This window comes from Streptopelia decaocto (genome assembly GCF_964273445.1).
Source record: "Streptopelia decaocto genome assembly, chromosome: 19".
In the NCBI taxonomy this organism is placed as follows: Eukaryota; Metazoa; Chordata; class Aves; order Columbiformes; family Columbidae; genus Streptopelia; species Streptopelia decaocto.
This window is the reverse complement of record NC_138674.1, coordinates 1,222,568-1,240,769: the sequence shown is the minus strand read 5'-3', so window position 1 is coordinate 1,240,769 and position 18,202 is coordinate 1,222,568. Positions and strand designations below refer to the sequence as shown.

Genomic DNA, 18,202 nt, shown 5'->3' with positions numbered 1-18,202 from the left:
CTGGCGGAGCCGGCCGCTCTAGGAAGCTTGGAGGACCGTCGTCTCTACTGCTCTCTGTGGCCCCGCCCACCTCCAAAAATGACTAATTTGACACCTTTCCTGGGTGAGGTTTATTTAAAAACACTGTGAGCTGCTGTCGTGTGGAACAGTTCAACTACCGGTGACGGCGGAGGAGGCCAGACTACGTTTAACACCATACCTTAAATAGAATACAAATATAAAATGGCAGAATAAAATATTTACAGAAATCAGGTGTACGGCGAATCCCGGCTCCGGCGGGCGAGCCGGGCAGCGCAGGCTCTTCCTCTCTCCCCAGGTCGCTCTGTGCGAGCAGCTGATGCAAGAGTCTCAGGAGGAGAAACAGGCTGGGGCCAAACAGCAGTTCTTCTGAATTTGGGAATTTCCCTCTGGGAACTGAGACACCGCAGCGGGTGATTGAAGCACACGAGTGTTTTCTTCCAAAAACAGGCTATTGAAAAAGGAACTCAAACAACCGATTTTTCCTCTGCCAGCAGCACACGCCTGCGTAGGCAGAAGAGAGAAGTTCTTCAAAACTTTAATAATTCAAAATATCTCTATTTGCCACAGGGTCACAAATTCCAGCTGACACCCGGGGCAGACCAGCAACCTCCAGTTTGTATTGCCACACGGAGCAAAAGGCGCAGGGGGGGGGTTGGGGTGCAGGGAAATGCCCAAAAGGGAGAGCAGGGGGGGCTGCAGCGGTACCGGGTTCCCGGACGGACATCGGGACGTCTGACAAACCAACAGCATTTGAACATGAGTCTGAACAGCCGCTGCCTCCCAGCAAAAGGCAGCAGCTGGGGGGGCGATTCTGGGAACCAAGAGGCACTTAAACCAATTTTCAGTTGACCAATTGGCTGCAGCCTGTGAGAGGAATCTTGACCACCTGCTCCAAATCCTGTTCACATCAGTAAAAAGCACCAACCCCCCCAAGCTTTGGTACAGGAGAACAAAACGGGAGGGAGCTGCTGCTTTCACACCAACATGGTATCATCCCTGATAATTCAAAGTAAGGCTGGATGGCCTGACCCAACCACCACCCTTGGCAGCACGTTTGGTCCAAAACACTAATTATTCTGCTCCCTCCCACCCCAACATTTTCATTAAATTACCCCAAAAGATTAAAGTCAAAAACGATAGCATACATAAATAAAACTCAAGAGTTGACATAGTAACTCCAGGCTTTAGATAGCAACTGTCCGAGAAACCAGAATTCCAAAACTGTGAAACACACTGAACGTCGAGTTTTGCCCGGGGAGGAGGAAGGAAGTTTGAGCCTTGAGGATCAGTAGATCAATTCACAACCACCGCGGTTTGTAGACGGGCTTTTCTCCGTCCCCAAATGAACAAGTGCTTTGTCCTCTGACTGTCGAAGGCGTCACCGATGCTCACGGAACAGACGCACAGGACCTTGACTCTGACCAGCAGGGAAACTCAGGACAACCGAGTGCAGACGCTGCCACTTCTACCAGTTCAACTGTGCTTTAAGACTCATGGCAAAGCCTCAGCTAGAAAAGGGGTCACCTCTGGGAATTGAACAAATTAGAGTTTTAATTGTGGGTTGTTTTTTTTTTTTTTTAAACCTTAAGACTCTGCAGTTCAGCTGTCAATCATTTCGGAAAGTTCCAGAAGGAGATCGTCCTCGTCCTTCCCTGGGTCCAGATCAATTTCTGCTTCCAGTTTGCCTCCTGAGATTTCCCAAATCAGCTTCTCAAAGTCGTCCTCCACCGACAGGGGCGCCTTCCCCGCGCCCGCGGAGCTCAGCCGGCGCGTCTTCACCGCGGCGGGCGAGGAGCTGGAACCGGAGCCGGAACCGGAGCCGTCCGAGTGCGGCGCGGGGGCCGCCGGGCTGCCCAGCTGCGCTTCGGGACTTGGCAGAACAAGAAAGAGCAAATCAGTGCGCGGGACTCCTTAACCAGAGACCTTTTCTGCAAACCTCCTCTTGAAACCACTGTTAATCTCTCCTACACCTCGACCTTACACAGGGATTTTTATTCAATTAACCCACGGCTACTTTGAGAGGCCAGTGCATCAGCAGGTGCATTTTTCAGTTTGGGGACTCATCCGTGAAGACAGAACATCTGGCAAAGGAAGTTCCACTTTTGTAGCCACATACACTTTGCCACCTTTACTAATTTGACTGTAAAAAGGTTAATTAGTCAACCCCTGTGAGCATTCAGAAAACACAAGAAGTTACTGAAACGCTGTATCAATCTGCAGCATTTTAAGAAAAGAATCTAAATAAGCATTCCAGCTAGCTGCTAGAAAATCAGATTATTTGTTCCTCTGTTTGATTGTGGCATTCAAAACTCCAGGTTTTCCATTTGTGAATAAAAAAAAACAAACCAAACCTAACCTTAATGCTTCATGTGAAAGACACACCAACCGAAACAAAGAACAAGTTGTGGTCGTTACCTGGTTTTGGGTTTCTCTCTCCCGGGCGTGGGGACCAGGCTGTCCTCTGGCAAGGCAGGAACAACGGCCTAGGAAAAAGCAAACCAGTTTTTATCATACACAGGGAGAGATTCTTCCTCCACCGCTGCTTCTCTGGCATTGCTGAGCCTCAACCAAAACACACCACCTGGGGAAAAGGGAGGATTCACATGAAGTTCGCAAATGACCTGGTGACCTTTCTAAGAACACCACAAAATCCTCCACGTCACAGAGAAAGCACAGCAGAGCATGACAGAAATGCTGCCGTTCATCTCACAAAGAGCAGAAAGGTGCTACAGTCACCCTGCAGACACTTCTGGCTTTAGAGGGGAACAGGGGCCTGTAGAATGTTTCAGTTTTCCATCTTTTCTCCAAGAGAAGGGTTAAACTTGGGTGTAAGTTTTAGTGGGGATGCGCAGCTGCCTCGGCCGCTGTCCTTACCACAGCTGCCTTTTTGGCTGCCGGCTCCTTGGTGTCCCCGCCGGCGGCACTCAGGGGTTTCACAGCGGCCACGGCCGAGCGGTGGCTCTCAGCTGCCTTCCGTTTCGGAGCCTGTTTCGTGGGGGAGGCGGCTTTCCCGTCCGAAGGCTTCGGGCTCACCTTGGGTTTGCCTGGAGTGAAGGGAGAGAACACTCAGAATCTTGCTCTGTCTCAGGGGAAAAAAATAAAACCACAGGTTTTCATAACAGTCCCATAACCCTTCTGGTTAAACCTCTTCCTGCCATTTCCCAGAGTCTCAGTACTATTTGCCAACAAGCCATAAAAAGGAGTAAAGATAAAAGGTGTCATCTGCTGTCTGTCTTTCACCACAAGACCCAAAGTGAGTCTCTAACATACAGTCAGCACCTACTTTTCACTTTGCGTTCCAGAAGCTGCGCTGCCTGTTTCCCTGGGGATCCAGCAGCATCCTTGCCTGGGCTTTCGACCCCATCGTCTGGAGATCTCACCAACGCTCTCTTTGCGGGCGGAAAAGCCGCCCCTGAAACCACGCTGGCTTCAGGACTCCCCGATGCTGGAGTTTGACCCTTGGCTGCTTTTTCCACAGGAGATGGCACAGCGGTTGCCTCCTTCGGCACCTTCTCTTCTTGGCTCCGCTTAAGCTGCCGTTTCTCCCTCATTATCTCTTCAAGGCTCTTCACTTGAACTTTGGAATTCGTTGCACTCTGATCAGAGGGCTGGGAAGAAACAAAAGGACTAATAGGACAAAAATCTATGGAGGTTTCATGAAGAAAATCTTAGTGGCGATCCCACCAAAACGGCTCCGAGTGGAACAGAGCACGTTAACACCCCTCAGATCTGAAATTGTATGAATTGTATATCTCCATAAAGGACCCACCTCTACGGGCACAGACACGGCTTTGGGAGGCTTGTTCAACTCCACCACCTTCTTTTCTTCTCTTCCAGGTGCTTTAAAACAAGCAAACCAAAATATTTTGTCAAGAACAGAAATAAAGAAACACGGTTACCATGTTTCCTTGGTGTGTTTATTTCCTCACGTCTAATAACGGGACAGAGGAAAGGCTCCGGTAAGCAATCCGTGCAGCATTGGAGCTCGCTTTCCCTCAATTGCACTATCAGATGGCAGAAAAAGCAGCATAGAGAACTTATGACTACCAAGCTCCTCAATGAATGAATTTTCCAGTGGGAAAACCAACAAACATAATGCATGGAAAATAATATGGCACTTTCTTGCCTTTTGGCTTTGTAGCCTTGAACTCTCTTATCCTCTAGTATACATAGAAAGAAAAAGGAAAGCAAGTCCTGGAATTTGTTCAATAAGCGAAGCACTTCACCAGGGCAGGTCCCAAGCCATCACCTTACCTGCGAGCTTTGTGATCCGTAACAACCTCCTCCCCTTCGGGGCAGGCTCGGGCTGCGCTGGTGGAGCTGCTACATTTTCTGCGCTCTGCTGCATCCGCAGAGCTTTCTCCTGCTTGATCTCCTCCAAGGTTTTAATTCGCACCTCCCCTGCTGCCTTGGCTTTACCTGCCGGCTCTGCCAGCTGCGCTTTGCTGGGCGCAGACGGAACGAGCACGCTCTGCCTCTTGGGCTCGCTCTCCGCTTTAGTCTTGGCAGGAATCTCTTCTGGTTTTTGCTTCTCCTCATCCAATCGCTTGTGTTTTCTTTCAGCCGGGGCTCCTGAGAAGGTTTTGATGCGAACTGCAGGGGAAGGTCTTGTCCCCAAGGGGGGATCTTCTGTTTTGCAGCGTCCTTCGGTCTGGGGTTTTGCCTGGGGTTCTCCTCGTCTCTGATTAGCTCTCTCAAGCCGAATTTCCTCCAGCGTTTTCACGTGGATCTCCCCTGTTGGCTTAGCAGCCTTCTCTGTCACCATCAAAAAAAGAAGCACCAACATTTAAAGAGTCCAACAATATTGAAAATCTCCAAAATTTGTATCAGTGCAGAGGAAAACTAGGTCTGAGTGTTCCCAAGAATGCATCTTAGGACAGTATCATTCTGCTTAATACTCTCCCCTCCTCCTTTAAGCCACTTGTATTTGAAAACCAGTGCTATCCAGAGGGACTTGTGACACAAAACACATGAGTCTATTTTATTTGGTTATTTTTCAGACTGTGTCTCTCCCTTAGTGTCCCAAACTCCTGCTCCTGGCAGCGGTTTCAGAGCAGGAACGCGGGGTGAGGCGCAGGTGGAGAACACCCCCCAGGCCGGGTCTGCCAGCGGCACCGGCACGGCCGCTGCAGCACTCGAGCAACAGCAATCAGGCAGGTTTTTAAATTAACTCCTAGGGTTGTTCATGGAAAGAAAAAAGGGACATTTAATACCCAGTTATTACCTGTCTCTGTACTGGGCTGTTCAGAGGGCAATCCCAGCCTTTCCTTCAGAGACTTGGGGACTTGGACTGCAAGATGGAAGAGGAAAAGTTAGAGAAACAGCATAAATCTCAATTTTGTGCTCAGGTTCCAAAATGAGACAGGAGGTCACATCACCGGGATTCAAAGTCACCTCGAGCCCCCAAAAACAGGCCAAAAGAACCATTAGAAAAAAGGACATACAGAAAACCTAAATAGGAAATCTGTGCATCAAATCCAGACGTCCAGCGGTCATACCTCGCTTGGGCGCCTTGTCAGCATTCTCCAGGATCTCTATCTTCTTCCCCAGCCTCTCAGCAAGGTTGCGCTTCAGTGGAAGGACGTTTTTAACAGCTTCAGAAAGAGAGAAAACAAGAAATACGTTAAGAACGCTCCTCTGGAGGAGGATTTCAGAATGGTCAGCCACAAACTTCAGTTCTTCCAGGTATATCGTCTTGTATTTGCCTTTTGGTTGCTAACAAAATTTGCCATTTCTGCAGTCAATACAGATCTCTGGCAAAATGTACTTTCCTCCCACATTCAACAAGAATACCCTTAAATACAGTCGTGTTTAGATGGGGGCACCCAGAGAGCAGCTCACGAGAAGCTCCCACCTGTGGAAGGTTTCCGCTTCTCCAGTCTCTCGGCAAGATTCAGCTGAATCACGGGCTCCTCCCCTGAAACAAAAGCCAACCTCTTTAGTGCACAGGAGCCAGTGAGAGCATTGTCCTTCCAGCCCACGTCCCAAAAAAGTCATTCTTTTGGTAGCCAAACTACAGAAACCAATGACAACAAGTAGAAGTAGTTCTGCGCATTTTTTGCATTTAAAAGGAATTTGTGCAGATCAAACCACCACCATTCACACACAGGCTCGTCCACACTGTCTGCAGCTGCCACTACCAGTCTCTTCAACGCTTCAATAACTTGCTACTTGAACAATGTCACCTTCTCTAGGTCTCCCCTTTCACGACTCCCCTTTCTCGGTTACCCCGTTTTGCACACTGACACTCTTTTTGACTTCAGCCTCTGTCTCTGCTGCACGTAACCCAAACACTAACTCTGTCACCTGCTGTCAACACATTAGCTCATTCACAAGCCTCACTCAACTTCAGGAACACAAAAGTCAAATTAAGCACATTTGAGAGTCTGTAGGATGGTGATAATATCTGATTAGCTGTGGCTTAACACTAGGCTCATAAAAACCACTTCTTGATCTTTTATTGCAACACAACAAACCGAGCACCTATGAATGCCAAATCTTTCCAACACAACCAGGGACTTTAAGCATAAAAGCATCGTTTTAATTAGAAAAGGCAGCACCAGCAGACTAACACGTCTGAATTATCTTAATTATTACTTAACCTTTTGGTTCAGGAGCCATGAAATGGAAACGACCGTATTCACTATTACCTTGCTTGGTAGAGAGAGTCACAGTCCTCACCACCGTGCGCACGTTTTCCTTTTCTGGCACAGGAATAGTCCGAGATTGGAGAGGACGAACAGCATCTTCTGAAGGACCTTCTGATCAGAGCAAGCAAATCAAACAAAAACAACTAAACACACCAGACAAATTATCACAAAGACCATAACCATCAGTTATTCATTACCGTCAAACATACAACAAGCGCGTGTGAACATGAGAGATGAGCAATTTCCTTCTGATCTGCCCTTGGAATTCCAATGTGGAGCAGCAGCTGCCGGAGTTGCAGAGAACAGGCTGCGTGCCAAAGCAGCTCAACCCTCAGCTAAACAGGGAACGGTCCGCAGGCTCCCAGTGCCAGCATCGCCCGCTCTGCACCCAGCGTGCAAAAACATCCCCTTTCCTCTGCTCATCATTGCGCTCACCAATGCACACTCAGCTACGCGGGTTAAAAATAAAAGGGCTGAAGGTGAACAGAAGGCAGAAGGATGAGAAAGTACATTAACTCACCACCTTGTTTTTTTGTTTTTTCCTTTAGTTTCTTCAATTTGATTTCTTCAAGTGTTTTTATTCCAAAATTTAAATTGTCATCTGAAACCACAAAACAGTTAATGAAAAGCGAGGCTGTGTTGAAAAGCAGAGACCCTCAGCTTCTTACAGCTCAGAGCCTTTCGGAAGTGTTTTGAATAAACCCTGTCAACACTCCCCCTTAGTGAAAAAGCCATGGAACGGATGGTATTTTGGTAACGATCAGCACCTTTCCTCACCCCGCCTCCCATGCAGGGGAAAGCCTGCAGTTTTAAGCATTTTAATCCATCTACACGATATTAAATTCCTCTAGCAGCAGACGTGGCTCTCCACAAAGGCTGAAAGGACACATTTCCAGCTGTTTAAACTCCACTCTAGGGCTCTATTTTACTCTAGAGAAGCAAACAAGGAGGAGTTCACCTGTCTGACCAAGGGACACACAACGTTCACATGACCAAGGGACTGACTCCACCCAGCTACCCTGTGTTCTACTGTATTTTTAGAACATATTGCTTTTGAGTTAATTGTTAAGTTCTCCTTCCAACCCATCCTACTCCAGCTGTTAGAATACCTTGTTTTGTATTAGAGTTGGATTTCCTAGTGGAAATTATCCGCAATCCATTATGGGCTTCTGTCGCTGGTTGCTGGACTGGTGTTTTAGTTTCATCTCCTTCTTCAGAAAGCTGGTCTGAAAGGCAAAAATAAACCTACTGAGTGATGCAGTGGGGATTAGACAAGATTTTTCATGTTTCTGTAGCTCATGCAATGACATTTCAGTCCATGGGTCATATTGTGTTTCTATTCTTAACTACAAACAACTGTTGATAGAAAGATTGTTTTTAAACAGCTATATTGACCTGACAAACTCATTTAAGGGAAAGAGCTATACTGAGTAGAAAATATCTAGGACTCCAGACTCCCATCTATAGCTTTAACCACTACACAGTTCAGGTATTCTGTGATTTATACATTCAGTTACAGAAGTGCCTTCAATAAGCGACAAATGCTCACCATCATCATCTTCATCATCATCCGCGGCGTTGATCACAACCGGAGGATGTGTGGGACTCGGGACGTTTTCAGAGTTTTCCACTTTCATCACCCCCCGGAGCTGCGGGGAGGGGTTTGACTGCACCGACAGTTTGTTTTGCTGCAGTGACAGCTGAGCCATTTTCCCATCGTCTTCGGCAGACTCGGGCGGGCTGGGAAGTGCAGCTGGGGGAGAGGAGCATCAGCTGTAATCAGGCCATTTCAAACTTCCACCTCAATGCTGCACTCACCGCACAGCCACGGTGGATCAGGGAGATAAACCACCTGGCTACTGAATTTAGTCTCCTCTTCCCCACCCCTGGTTACACCATGAACAATGAGCTCACAAATCTCGCCATCCCACCACCCAGAAAGGATTAAATGAGGGAAAAGCAACCTGAAAGGCAAAGATACCCCAGAGCAGCTGAGCATGAAAGAAAATATTAAATCCCAAAATTACATTCCATTTAGCTGAGAGCCTATGACTGCAGGCTTCTCCCTGCACTCATATATCAACAGTTACTCGGCACCTTCTACAGCATTGTACCCACTCATAAGTAATACTGAACATGAACTATATAATACTTCAAGAGAAAGGACCTAAGAAACTCACTTTTGCTTGGTGGTAAGAAGAGTCCGTCAACATAACGTCCCTTTGTGTGATGAAAAGCACAGTTGGATTTCTGGCAGCCCACCGGCTGGTTCTCCCAGTAACACGGAATCTCACTGCGCTTCTTCTGGGGACACAAAGAAAGAAAAGCCCGTGGTAACACTCGCCTTCCATTTGCAAAGGGATGCAGGTTCACATCATGCCAGAGACAGGGGGGCACCTTTCCTCTCCCATCCTGCACTACCCCGAGAGGTTAAATCAACGTTATCTGAAGAGATCCAGGACAGAACAGCCCTGAGAGGCCACCGCAGCGCAGGCTGTTCACTACCACAGCACATTTACACAGTCTGATCAGTGTGGCTGCTTTTGCTTCTGTTAAGAAAATAATGCCAGCACCTAATCTTGCTGACACATGCCTGAGAAATTGATCTTTCTTCCCCCAATTTCCTTCCATCCCCCTCGTAGTAACAGAAATCAGTACCATTCAACAGCAAAAAGCACATCCAGTTCACCTACAGCGATGAACAAAGCTTTCAGCGGTTTAGTTTGGGCACACGTCTTTAGGCAAACACTCACATCGATTTCCATGTGTCTGAACCTGCAGATATTCCTGAAGCAGCGACCCTCCTGCCAGAGGGTGCAAACAGTCTCATTCCCCAGAGCGGCTTCACAGTGGCGGAACGAACAGCTGTCTCCCTGGCACACGGGAACCCAACAGAGCGGCAAAATCAAACAGGGCAGCCTAAAAACACCTCTCTTCCCACTCCTTCCCCGCCTCTCAAAAACCAAACCCAAAGCAAAAGAAACCCAAACAGACCTTGTTACACGTGGAATAGAAGTAGAAGTAGCAGTCATCTCCTTGGTTAGACATAACGGGTAAGTCCTTAGAACCTGCAGGTTCCAAGGGTTCTCTCAGCAGGAACTTCCTCCACTCTTGGCCAGAGCTGGCGGCACTTTCTTGGACTCTGAGTCTTCTCTGGCTTGATCAGTGAAATCTTCTTTTTAAGAGTAACCCTAAAGGAAAGTATCAATATGAGAAAAATAATTAAGTAATAAGCATTTTTACAGCTGCTTCCCGCTAATCAAACTAGTCTCTTGAGGGTGGCGATGTCTTGAAAAAACTATCCCAACACTAAGCTGGGTGTTTTTTCAGCAAGTCTTCTCTTTGGACCCTTAGGAATCGTTATACCCCTTGGAATACACCAAAACTGCTGCGTGTGGCCGAAAACCCAACAGAAGAGTCACTTCTTCAAAACTGCTCATACATTTGAGTTATCACTCAATGATTAATTGTGCGTGCTGATCATCTCTATACAATACAATTTATATATTAAACATTTTCCAAGCACAGGGAGCATCCAAGTTCACCCACCTGGACAACTTCGGCAAAGATACTGATCTTCAAAGACTCCCAGGTAAGTTCTCCTGTAGGCCGAACCAACACTGAATCCATGAATTGATAATAAAGGGGTAGGAAGAATTTTCCTCCTCACATTGCCAAGGGAACCTCTCCTCCACAATTCAACCATCTGACAACTACCGGAGGAAGCAAGTCCATGTGAATACTGCCAGACTGGAGACAGCCAGGTTAGTGGGCTCTTCACAACCGAAAACCAAGAAAGCCAACAAAAAAACCCCGGGGCATTTAAAGATGAACTTGTGGTTCAAAGTGGCTGCAAAAATGAGGCTCCATCTTCCACAGCCGGACAATTTTGGTTTTGTTTTGTTTTGGTTTTTTTTTTTTTAATTTAAAATTCAGTAAGTTGCAATTTCTGGTCTTCAAGATTTCTTCACCTATTAAGAAAACACAAAAACTTTCCCCCGACTTTATTACCTGTACAGCAAAAGCATACCTGTGCGTATAAATACACAAATACGTACATACACACACAGCGAAAGTGAGCGATGGGAAAGGCACCAAGGGTGACAGTAAAAATTGGAATTTTGGCTATTTGCACAAAAAGCCTCTCGTTTCGAGGGAACCCGCAAAAATGAAAGTTCTACATAAGATTTTGATGAACGTGCCTTGGAGGCCGATGCTCCAGAATAGGTGTGACCTGGGGCCACATGTGCGTCCACATGCCCCTGCCGTCCCCGCACGCCCCAGCCCAGGGAAACGCTCCCTCTGCAAGTGGCACCAGCCCCAGAATTTGGAATCATCTTGATTTTTTGGACATAATTTGTTTCAGTTTTCCATCAGAGCAAAGGCCACACGACATGCTGCTCCCCAATCCATATCCATCATAATCCATCGCTGCGAGATCGCAGGAGCTTTGACAACGTGCCCAATTCAGCTGATGATTTTTGGTGCCACTGGAGCAGAAACTGATTTTATTGACCCACAAGCAGGTTTGGGTTTCTTTTTTTTTTTTTTTTTCATGTGAACTCAGATACCAAACGGACCAAATAAAGTTCAGATTAAAGTGATTCTGATCCCTTTCATTAAAAGGCCGCATATTTCCGTGCAAACTATTTCTGACTCTTTTGGACAAAACCGAATGAAATAGTTCTTACAAAATAATAAAAGGTTGGAACCTTTTACTCACACAAACACTAGTGAATTTTCCAGGATATTTTTTTTTGGCAGGTAATTTTCTCAAATCTAAAATAAAGAGAGGAAAAGTTGGGTTCGCATATTAGTTATTGCTTTTGACTGCTTGACAAAGGGAATAAAAACAGGAGTTAAGTGCAAAGTTTTCTTCCCTTCTTCAGTATCAATGGGACTATTCACGTTCAACCTTTAGCACCTTCTAAAGCAGCCTGTGTGTCATACAGACCCCTGTGCATCTGCCTCTAAAAGCTACCGGTGCTGCTTCATGTGGAAATTTGACAAGAAGGATTTTTCCAAATGTGTTCCCAATACCATTGACAGTTGTATTAAATTTCAAGCTTTGCTGAGCAGAGGGAATCCTGGCTCTAGAAAAAGGCATTTTCTTTCCCTAGGGAGTGAGAGACACCTGCATCATGCAACGTTTCTGCCTCCTTTGAATGCCCGAGCAGCTCAGCATTTAGGTTGTTCCCTTCCATATCCTCAGCAGACTCCAAGAGCTGCTCAGAATTTGAATGGATCTTGTTTAAAAACGGGAAAAAGCAAAACTCTACTATAAAAAATCAAACCAAAAACCCACCAAAAAAAACCCTCAAAGTTCTAAACTCCATGAAAGTCCTTTCACTTTAAAAAAGGTCAACTCTTCTTATTTGTTAACCCGGTATCAGTTAACATGGCAATCTGAGTGCTGAACAGGAAGGAACCCAACTAACCCTGGGAGGTCTGAACACAGTGAGTAACTCTGGTGCACTCAGGCCAGCTCTGCTGGGAGCTGCTCAGAATGTTTGACTCTTCTTCTTTGCATTAAGAGATTTTGAATTCATTTTGTAAAAAAAAAAAAACAAACCAAAATCATTACAGGTGCAGCAGCCGGGGTAGGAAAAACACGCCAACAAGCGCACAAACCTGACCTCTGCTAAGGGAAGAGAAATAGCACCATTCAAGTCTGTCTGGTTTGTTTTACGAGCTTGCGTGTCGTGGTACCGCGGAGATGAGCCCGGCCCCTGGTCTGACCGCCCAGCCTGTGCCCTCCCTGCTGCTGCCGAAAAGCTAGAAGGGATCTATTGTTTTTTCTTTGCACCCTAACAAATGCACAAGAGAAGCGTTATTGCCCCTACCCGCGGGTGCTCGGTGGTTACATTTCACCTGCACACCCTCCTGCTGGGCTACCTTGTGCCTTCAATTTCTTACTAAAATATTAAAGACACTTAACTGCCCTGTTTCTGAGGACGGGAAGATGACAAGGAAGAGCACCAGGAACTGCATGTTCTAACCCCGCTGCTTCGACCCCTCAGCTGCAAACCAGCCACTGCTGCCTCACCTGCCTGTACCGCTGGCTTGCGGCTCATTCCGCACGGAACTACAGAACAGCATTGTGATGTGCTCACGAACCACACAGCTCCGTGTCAGAAGAACCTCCCGCTAACACGTCTTCTCCATATGAAAATCTGAAGCTACGCTGGCCAAAGCTGAAGCAGAAAGTCAGAATTTCTACTCTTGACATTTGTTTGGATCAATTCTTGCTGTTAAGTGCTGTCTGAACATGGACTGGGGGTGTGTTCTGAGACAGCACCCAAGATCCTCCCAGAGCAAAGCCAAGAAGGCAAAGGTTAAAGCAGACGATCGTCTCGGCTTCCTGAGTCACGGTCACCTTTCATCGTGTTTTATGAGAGTCAGAGAGCCAGGAGCTACCACCGACACAAGAACAGCTGCCCCGGCGGGCGGGAGCAGCTCCATCTGGAGATGTGCCACCTCGGGACCCCAATTCGGACATTCTTCCCTCAGATGAGGTAAATCAATCTGTTCCTGAAAGGGCTGACCAGCCTGGTGCTCCTGTAACTGCCCAAGAACGACCCTGAACTGAAGCGCTCGTCAGATCAGACGCTGCTTCAGTCCAGATTTGACCTTAGCTGGACACACCAAGACAGAGAAGGAATTGTTCAGAGCCACCTGTCCAGCAGGAACCTACTCAAGTGGCCAAGACAAAGCGTTCAGATCCAAGCCCAACACTCCATAGAAAACCAGTTTCAAGCCTGAGATATTTCATTTGTCTCCCAGTCCAAGAGTGACGGTGACACTTTGATCTGAAAGTCTTTCCACGTGCTCTGCAAAGCAGAAGGATGTGATGGATGGCAGCACCCGACTGGGAACAGCAGCTCCCCCGGCCTCCACCTGCAGACCAAGGATCCTGCGCCTTCAGACACTGGGACCACTGGAATGAGCCGACAATAGCCCCATCTCCCTCCCAGGAGGATGCTGCTCCACCTTCTACTGCTTTAAGATCACTTTAACATATAAAAGGTAGAGAGAGGTTCACTGAGCAGCTATTTCCTGCTTCAGGTGATCCTGTGGAAGACAGTCTGAAGGCTGGAGTTGTGAAGAATTGATCGATGGGCCTCAGAAGAATGAGCAAGCAAATCTCTCAAGCACCTGCTAACCTGTTCTCAGTGCTCCTGATTCAGTCCTGAATCATTAATTTTAAAATATACCTAATCGTTGGAAGCTGGAAAGGAAGGGGAGAGGGGATTAAGGGAAAGCCACGCATCAGTTTGGTAACTTCTTTTCACAGGACACTTCCTACCGCAGAAGTTTTAGCAAAGCCAGCGGGAGGGAGCTGCGTGTTTTCTAAAAAGGACTCCTGCTGGTGCAGGATATCTAAAGGTATCACTGTCCATGCTTGGATCCGCTCCACGTATCAACAGTTCAACACATACTTCTGTGTTGTGCTTTCTCCAAAGCCACAAAAAAAAAAAATCTTTCTTCTACAACGCTGTACAGACACGTTATAGATGGAAAGTGTCTAGTGCTGCAATCTGTATGAACTTCCAATATGCTGGCATTAAAAAAAAAGCGTCTTTAGTAATCACATTTATAATAGCTGTTTATCTGTTATTTACGTGCATTCTCATACCGGAGTTATTTCACGGCAGTATGTAGTTTGGAGTCTCTGAGTCCCATGGTTAAGCTTTATGTCTTTTCTCCTGACAAGCACATGCTCAGCAGGAAAAGTTGGAATAGGAACACCCAAGGTGGAGATGTGCTCAGTGCATCACCTTCATGGGGCAAAAAATCCTGCGGAATAGTAGAAAAATCCAGGAGTGTTTCCTGAGCCCCAGGTTACCAGCAGCAGCAGCAGCTCTCGTTCACGCAGGAACACTTGCAGTCCACGGCTTCTCCTCTGTGAACCACAGATCCAAAGTTCCACACCCTGGAATCTTTGCTCTTCTTGCAGGCGGCAGCGCTGGCTTTACTGTACCGGGTCCAGAGAGCAGCTCCCTCCAGCCCTCAGTGGCAACAGGTGTGACAGCAGCACACGCACGAGCAGCAGCTCCTGCAGGTCCCAAATCCTTCACAAATTTTGAGATAGCATCGATTTTTAATGTAGTGGCTTTCCCTTAATGCACAACCCCCTCTTTCCTCTATTTTTAGTGGGTGGCTCTCCTGTCGCTCTCTCTGTCCACCAGCTTTTCTTCCTTGGTGTCCAAATGGGCATCAGTTCCAAACTAAGGGGACTGTGGGAGCTGCTACACCTACTCTTAGGTGAGACAGAGATACATAAGTATAAAACACTAATTATTTTTCTATTTCTGAAATCAGTGCTGGGGCCTGGCAGCAATGACTATGAGGATTCATCTTCCTTGACTAAATGTCTTATTAAATCTCAGAAAGAGCTGATTTCCCCTGGAAATGGCCATTGGGAAGGGTGCCATTTCAGATGAGAAGCAACAGCAAGAGGAAGTTTTCTCCAGATCAGCTTTCTTCCCGGAACACCTGGCCACCCCCCAACAAATCCAGCCTAACTATTCAGCCCGTGTGTCCAATTCAAATACGTGCCACAGTGGTGGCTCTGCTATCATTTCAAAATCCCCCACCCCCGGGAGAGCTCCTTTCCTACAATCAGATAACACGGTGGTTGGTGTGGGAGCGTGGCCCAGAGTTCAAAGCACCAGTTCTGGGAACAACCTGCGGGCCCCCCGCACTGATCCCTGCAACAGCAAAAGTCACTTTGGTGCTTCTGTTGTAAACACCAACGTAAGAAAACAGAAACCTCTTAGATCCAATTTGTAAGAAACAAACAAACAAACAAAAACCCCACGTCATCCAGTTGGGTTGTTTCAAACAACCTAAAGGAGGAATTAAGATGCCAAGCGGGTGCATCCAGAGTTAGTCAGATCCCGAAGGCAGTTCCTTTGGGGGACGGAGGAGCAATTTGTCAGATGACTACATTACAGCACGGCCCTTATGCGCATTGCTACAAAGGGAAGGCACAAGGTTTTAACCCAAAATAACGTACACTCACAAGGCACCTGCACTGGGATCTTCAATTCCCCAACCCAACCTCTCCGGGGTCTGCCCAAGGGCTCCGCTTCCCCAGGGACCAACGGGACCGGGGCGGGGGGCTGATAAAACCCGTAACCGAACCCTGTGGAGGGGAGGGGGGGAACGGGAGCGCTGCGGCCCGGACAGCGGGGACCTCGGGCCTACCTCGGACCGCAGGGACGCGGCTCCCCCGCTCCACAGCGCCGGGGCTGGGGCCGGGAGAACGCCTCACCCCACCACCGCTCCCACCGGAGGGCCCGCACTGCCCCGGGGGACCCCCGCGGCCTGCCCGCCGCGCCCCGGCGGCCACGGACACCCCGGGGGAGGGCGCGGGGACGCGGCCTGGGCCGCTCGGCCCGCGGGGACGCGGCCTGCTTCCCCTCGGGAGAGCGGAGGGGACCCGGGCCTGCCGAGAGGCCATTTCCCCGCCCCTGCGGTCTACGAACGGCTCTAGTTACCGGCGAGCTGGGACTTTACCGAACCCCAGGGGACCGCCGCAGCTGCCGCCGCGTCGCCTCGATCCGCTGCTCGGGCCGTCGCCTTTCCCCGCTGCCAGCCTCAAAGATGGCGCCGAACATACGGGCAACCTCAGCTCGCCCGCCGCCAAGATGGCGGGCGCAACGGCTTCACCAGCGTTCGCTTCCGCCCGTTGAAACCGGCAGGGGCGGGGCTCCGCGCGGGCTCCGCCCACCGGAGCGACAAAAGCGGCGCGGGCGGGGGCCATAAACAAATTGGGGCGGGCGTGGTTTTATTTTTTTGTCCTTTTTTTCCTTCCGCCAGCGCTTCCAACGCCAGACAAAGCCCTTTATTGGGGGGCGAACAGGAGAGCGGCCCGTTCCCCTCCACCTCTGCCCTCGTGCGGCACCCGCCATGGCGCCCGGTGTCCCCCACGCTGCTGGGCGCTGCCTCAGGGTGACACTTTCCAAGCTGGAAGCTTGTGAGGCTCCATGGCAGATCACAGACCCGAGTCCCCCTCCCTCTGCTCTCCGCTCCATGCCCGTGTCCCGTTTTCCCCAGTTGTGCCCTGTGGCAGCAGTGAACATCCACCTGGTAGCAAGGACAGTGGGGACAGGTTGCCTGCTATTGTGGGGCACAGCCATTTTTCTCACTAAATGACTTTCAAAGCCCTATGATTTGGCTTTTTTTTCTTTACACGCAGCCTGGACTACGTTTAAAATCAAATTGCGGCTGTTGGGTTTAATGGAGGACGCTGTCAGCGCAGACGCCTCCCGAGGCCGCGGGACGTGCGGAGCTGTCACAGCCCGGTCGTGTCACCGGCAGCAGCTCCAAGGGTCACACGCTCTGACGAGCTTTGGGTTGAACTTTCTCAGTGCTGGCGGCCTCACCCGGCTCCATCTTCTCATCACAGCTTGGCCCGGAGTGATTAAAGACACCCAGAAGCAACCGCCTCCACTGAAGCCAGGGAGATAAGCGGCTCCAGTGCCATCAACCTGCTCGGGACGAGCACATGTCAGTGGTTGGTTGCTTCCTTCTCTGAGCAAAGTGCCTCTGTGGAGGCAAAACAGCCCCAGAACAGAGGCAGGACTGGGGTCAAACCAGCCCCGGGAGCTGGAGGTCACAACCTCCACCATGCACCGCGGGGACGAGGGACGATCTCTGCGCATGGGAGCAGCGGTTTGGATGGCGTTTGACCGCCACTTCTGGACTTGGCTTGGAGACAAAGCCCCCGCCTCCCCAGAGAGAAACCCCACGCCAAGGGGGCTTTGGTGCGGCGGCGTTGGTCCCCGTCCCTCCGCCCGCCCCTCCGCGCCCCCCCGGCCGCCCAGCCCCTCATCCAGGTGGATTCACGAGCTGGTGGACACACTGAGGACGTCACACTTACACGTGGGCACATTTTATTCTCTGGATGCACTTGCGCATTGTTTCTGCTCAACAGCCAAAGCTTTATTGATTCCAAACCATCACCCTTCTCCCCCGCCCCCAGCTCGCTTTATTTTTTCACTTTATGTAACCCCTTTCCCCCCTCGACCACTCTTCTGCTTCCACTTTGAGTATTATCTCTGCTCGGAGTCTGTTTTCTCAGAAGAAGCCAACTGACAATCCATTCAAAAATTGTTTCTCCCAAGAACCATATAAATTACATGCAAAACATTGTACATAGAGATTAATATCAAAATGCAATACAGATCAGGTGCACTTGAAGCCGGACTCTAGGATATGGCAAACACACCAGGGTACATATTGCTTTGAAACCACCATTTGTTTGTTTGTTTGTTTGTAATGTCATGCATACCACATAATATTCAGTCTTTTGTTTTGCATTTTTCTCTTTTTATACAAAAATACCAGTGCTTATTATACTTAGTTACTGGAAAAAAAAAAGGAAAAACTCAGATCTGCGCGCCCTCTTCAAAAAAGAAAGTTTTGTGGCGAGAGCATTGGATAAATATATATACACACACAAATGTTGGTTTAATACTGTATATATATATATATTTATTTATTTAAGGGGAGGAAATAAACTA

The 18,202-nt window shown here is 48.6% G+C and overlaps 1 protein-coding gene across 9 annotated transcripts; it reads right to left on the bottom strand.

Annotated features, from left to right (window-relative positions):
• Window positions 1-92: 92 nt before the first annotated feature.
• On the bottom strand, window positions 93-16,328 carry ZC3H11A (zinc finger CCCH-type containing 11A). 9 transcript variants are annotated; one of them, XM_082068992.1, is made up of 19 exons: window positions 16,175-16,328; window positions 11,395-11,450; window positions 10,221-10,642; window positions 9,666-9,862; window positions 9,425-9,544; window positions 8,852-8,975; window positions 8,221-8,424; window positions 7,781-7,897; window positions 7,192-7,272; window positions 6,672-6,782; window positions 5,876-5,938; window positions 5,520-5,615; window positions 5,246-5,311; window positions 4,276-4,776; window positions 3,791-3,861; window positions 3,305-3,629; window positions 2,896-3,065; window positions 2,437-2,504; window positions 93-1,891 (listed from the first exon to the last, which is right to left on the bottom strand). In XM_082068992.1, the coding sequence occupies exons 4-19, from the start codon at window positions 9,717-9,719 to the stop codon at window positions 1,621-1,623; spliced, it is 2,442 nt and encodes an 813-aa protein (XP_081925118.1). In that variant the 5' UTR covers window positions 9,720-9,862; window positions 10,221-10,642; window positions 11,395-11,450; window positions 16,175-16,328; the 3' UTR covers window positions 93-1,620. The 9 variants fall into 9 exon arrangements, with proteins under 9 accessions (XP_081925118.1, XP_081925120.1, XP_081925119.1 ...); XM_082068994.1 differs by having other exon boundaries at window positions 10,221-10,273; XM_082068993.1 differs by having other exon boundaries at window positions 16,194-16,288.
• Window positions 16,329-18,202: the final 1,874 nt, after the last annotated feature.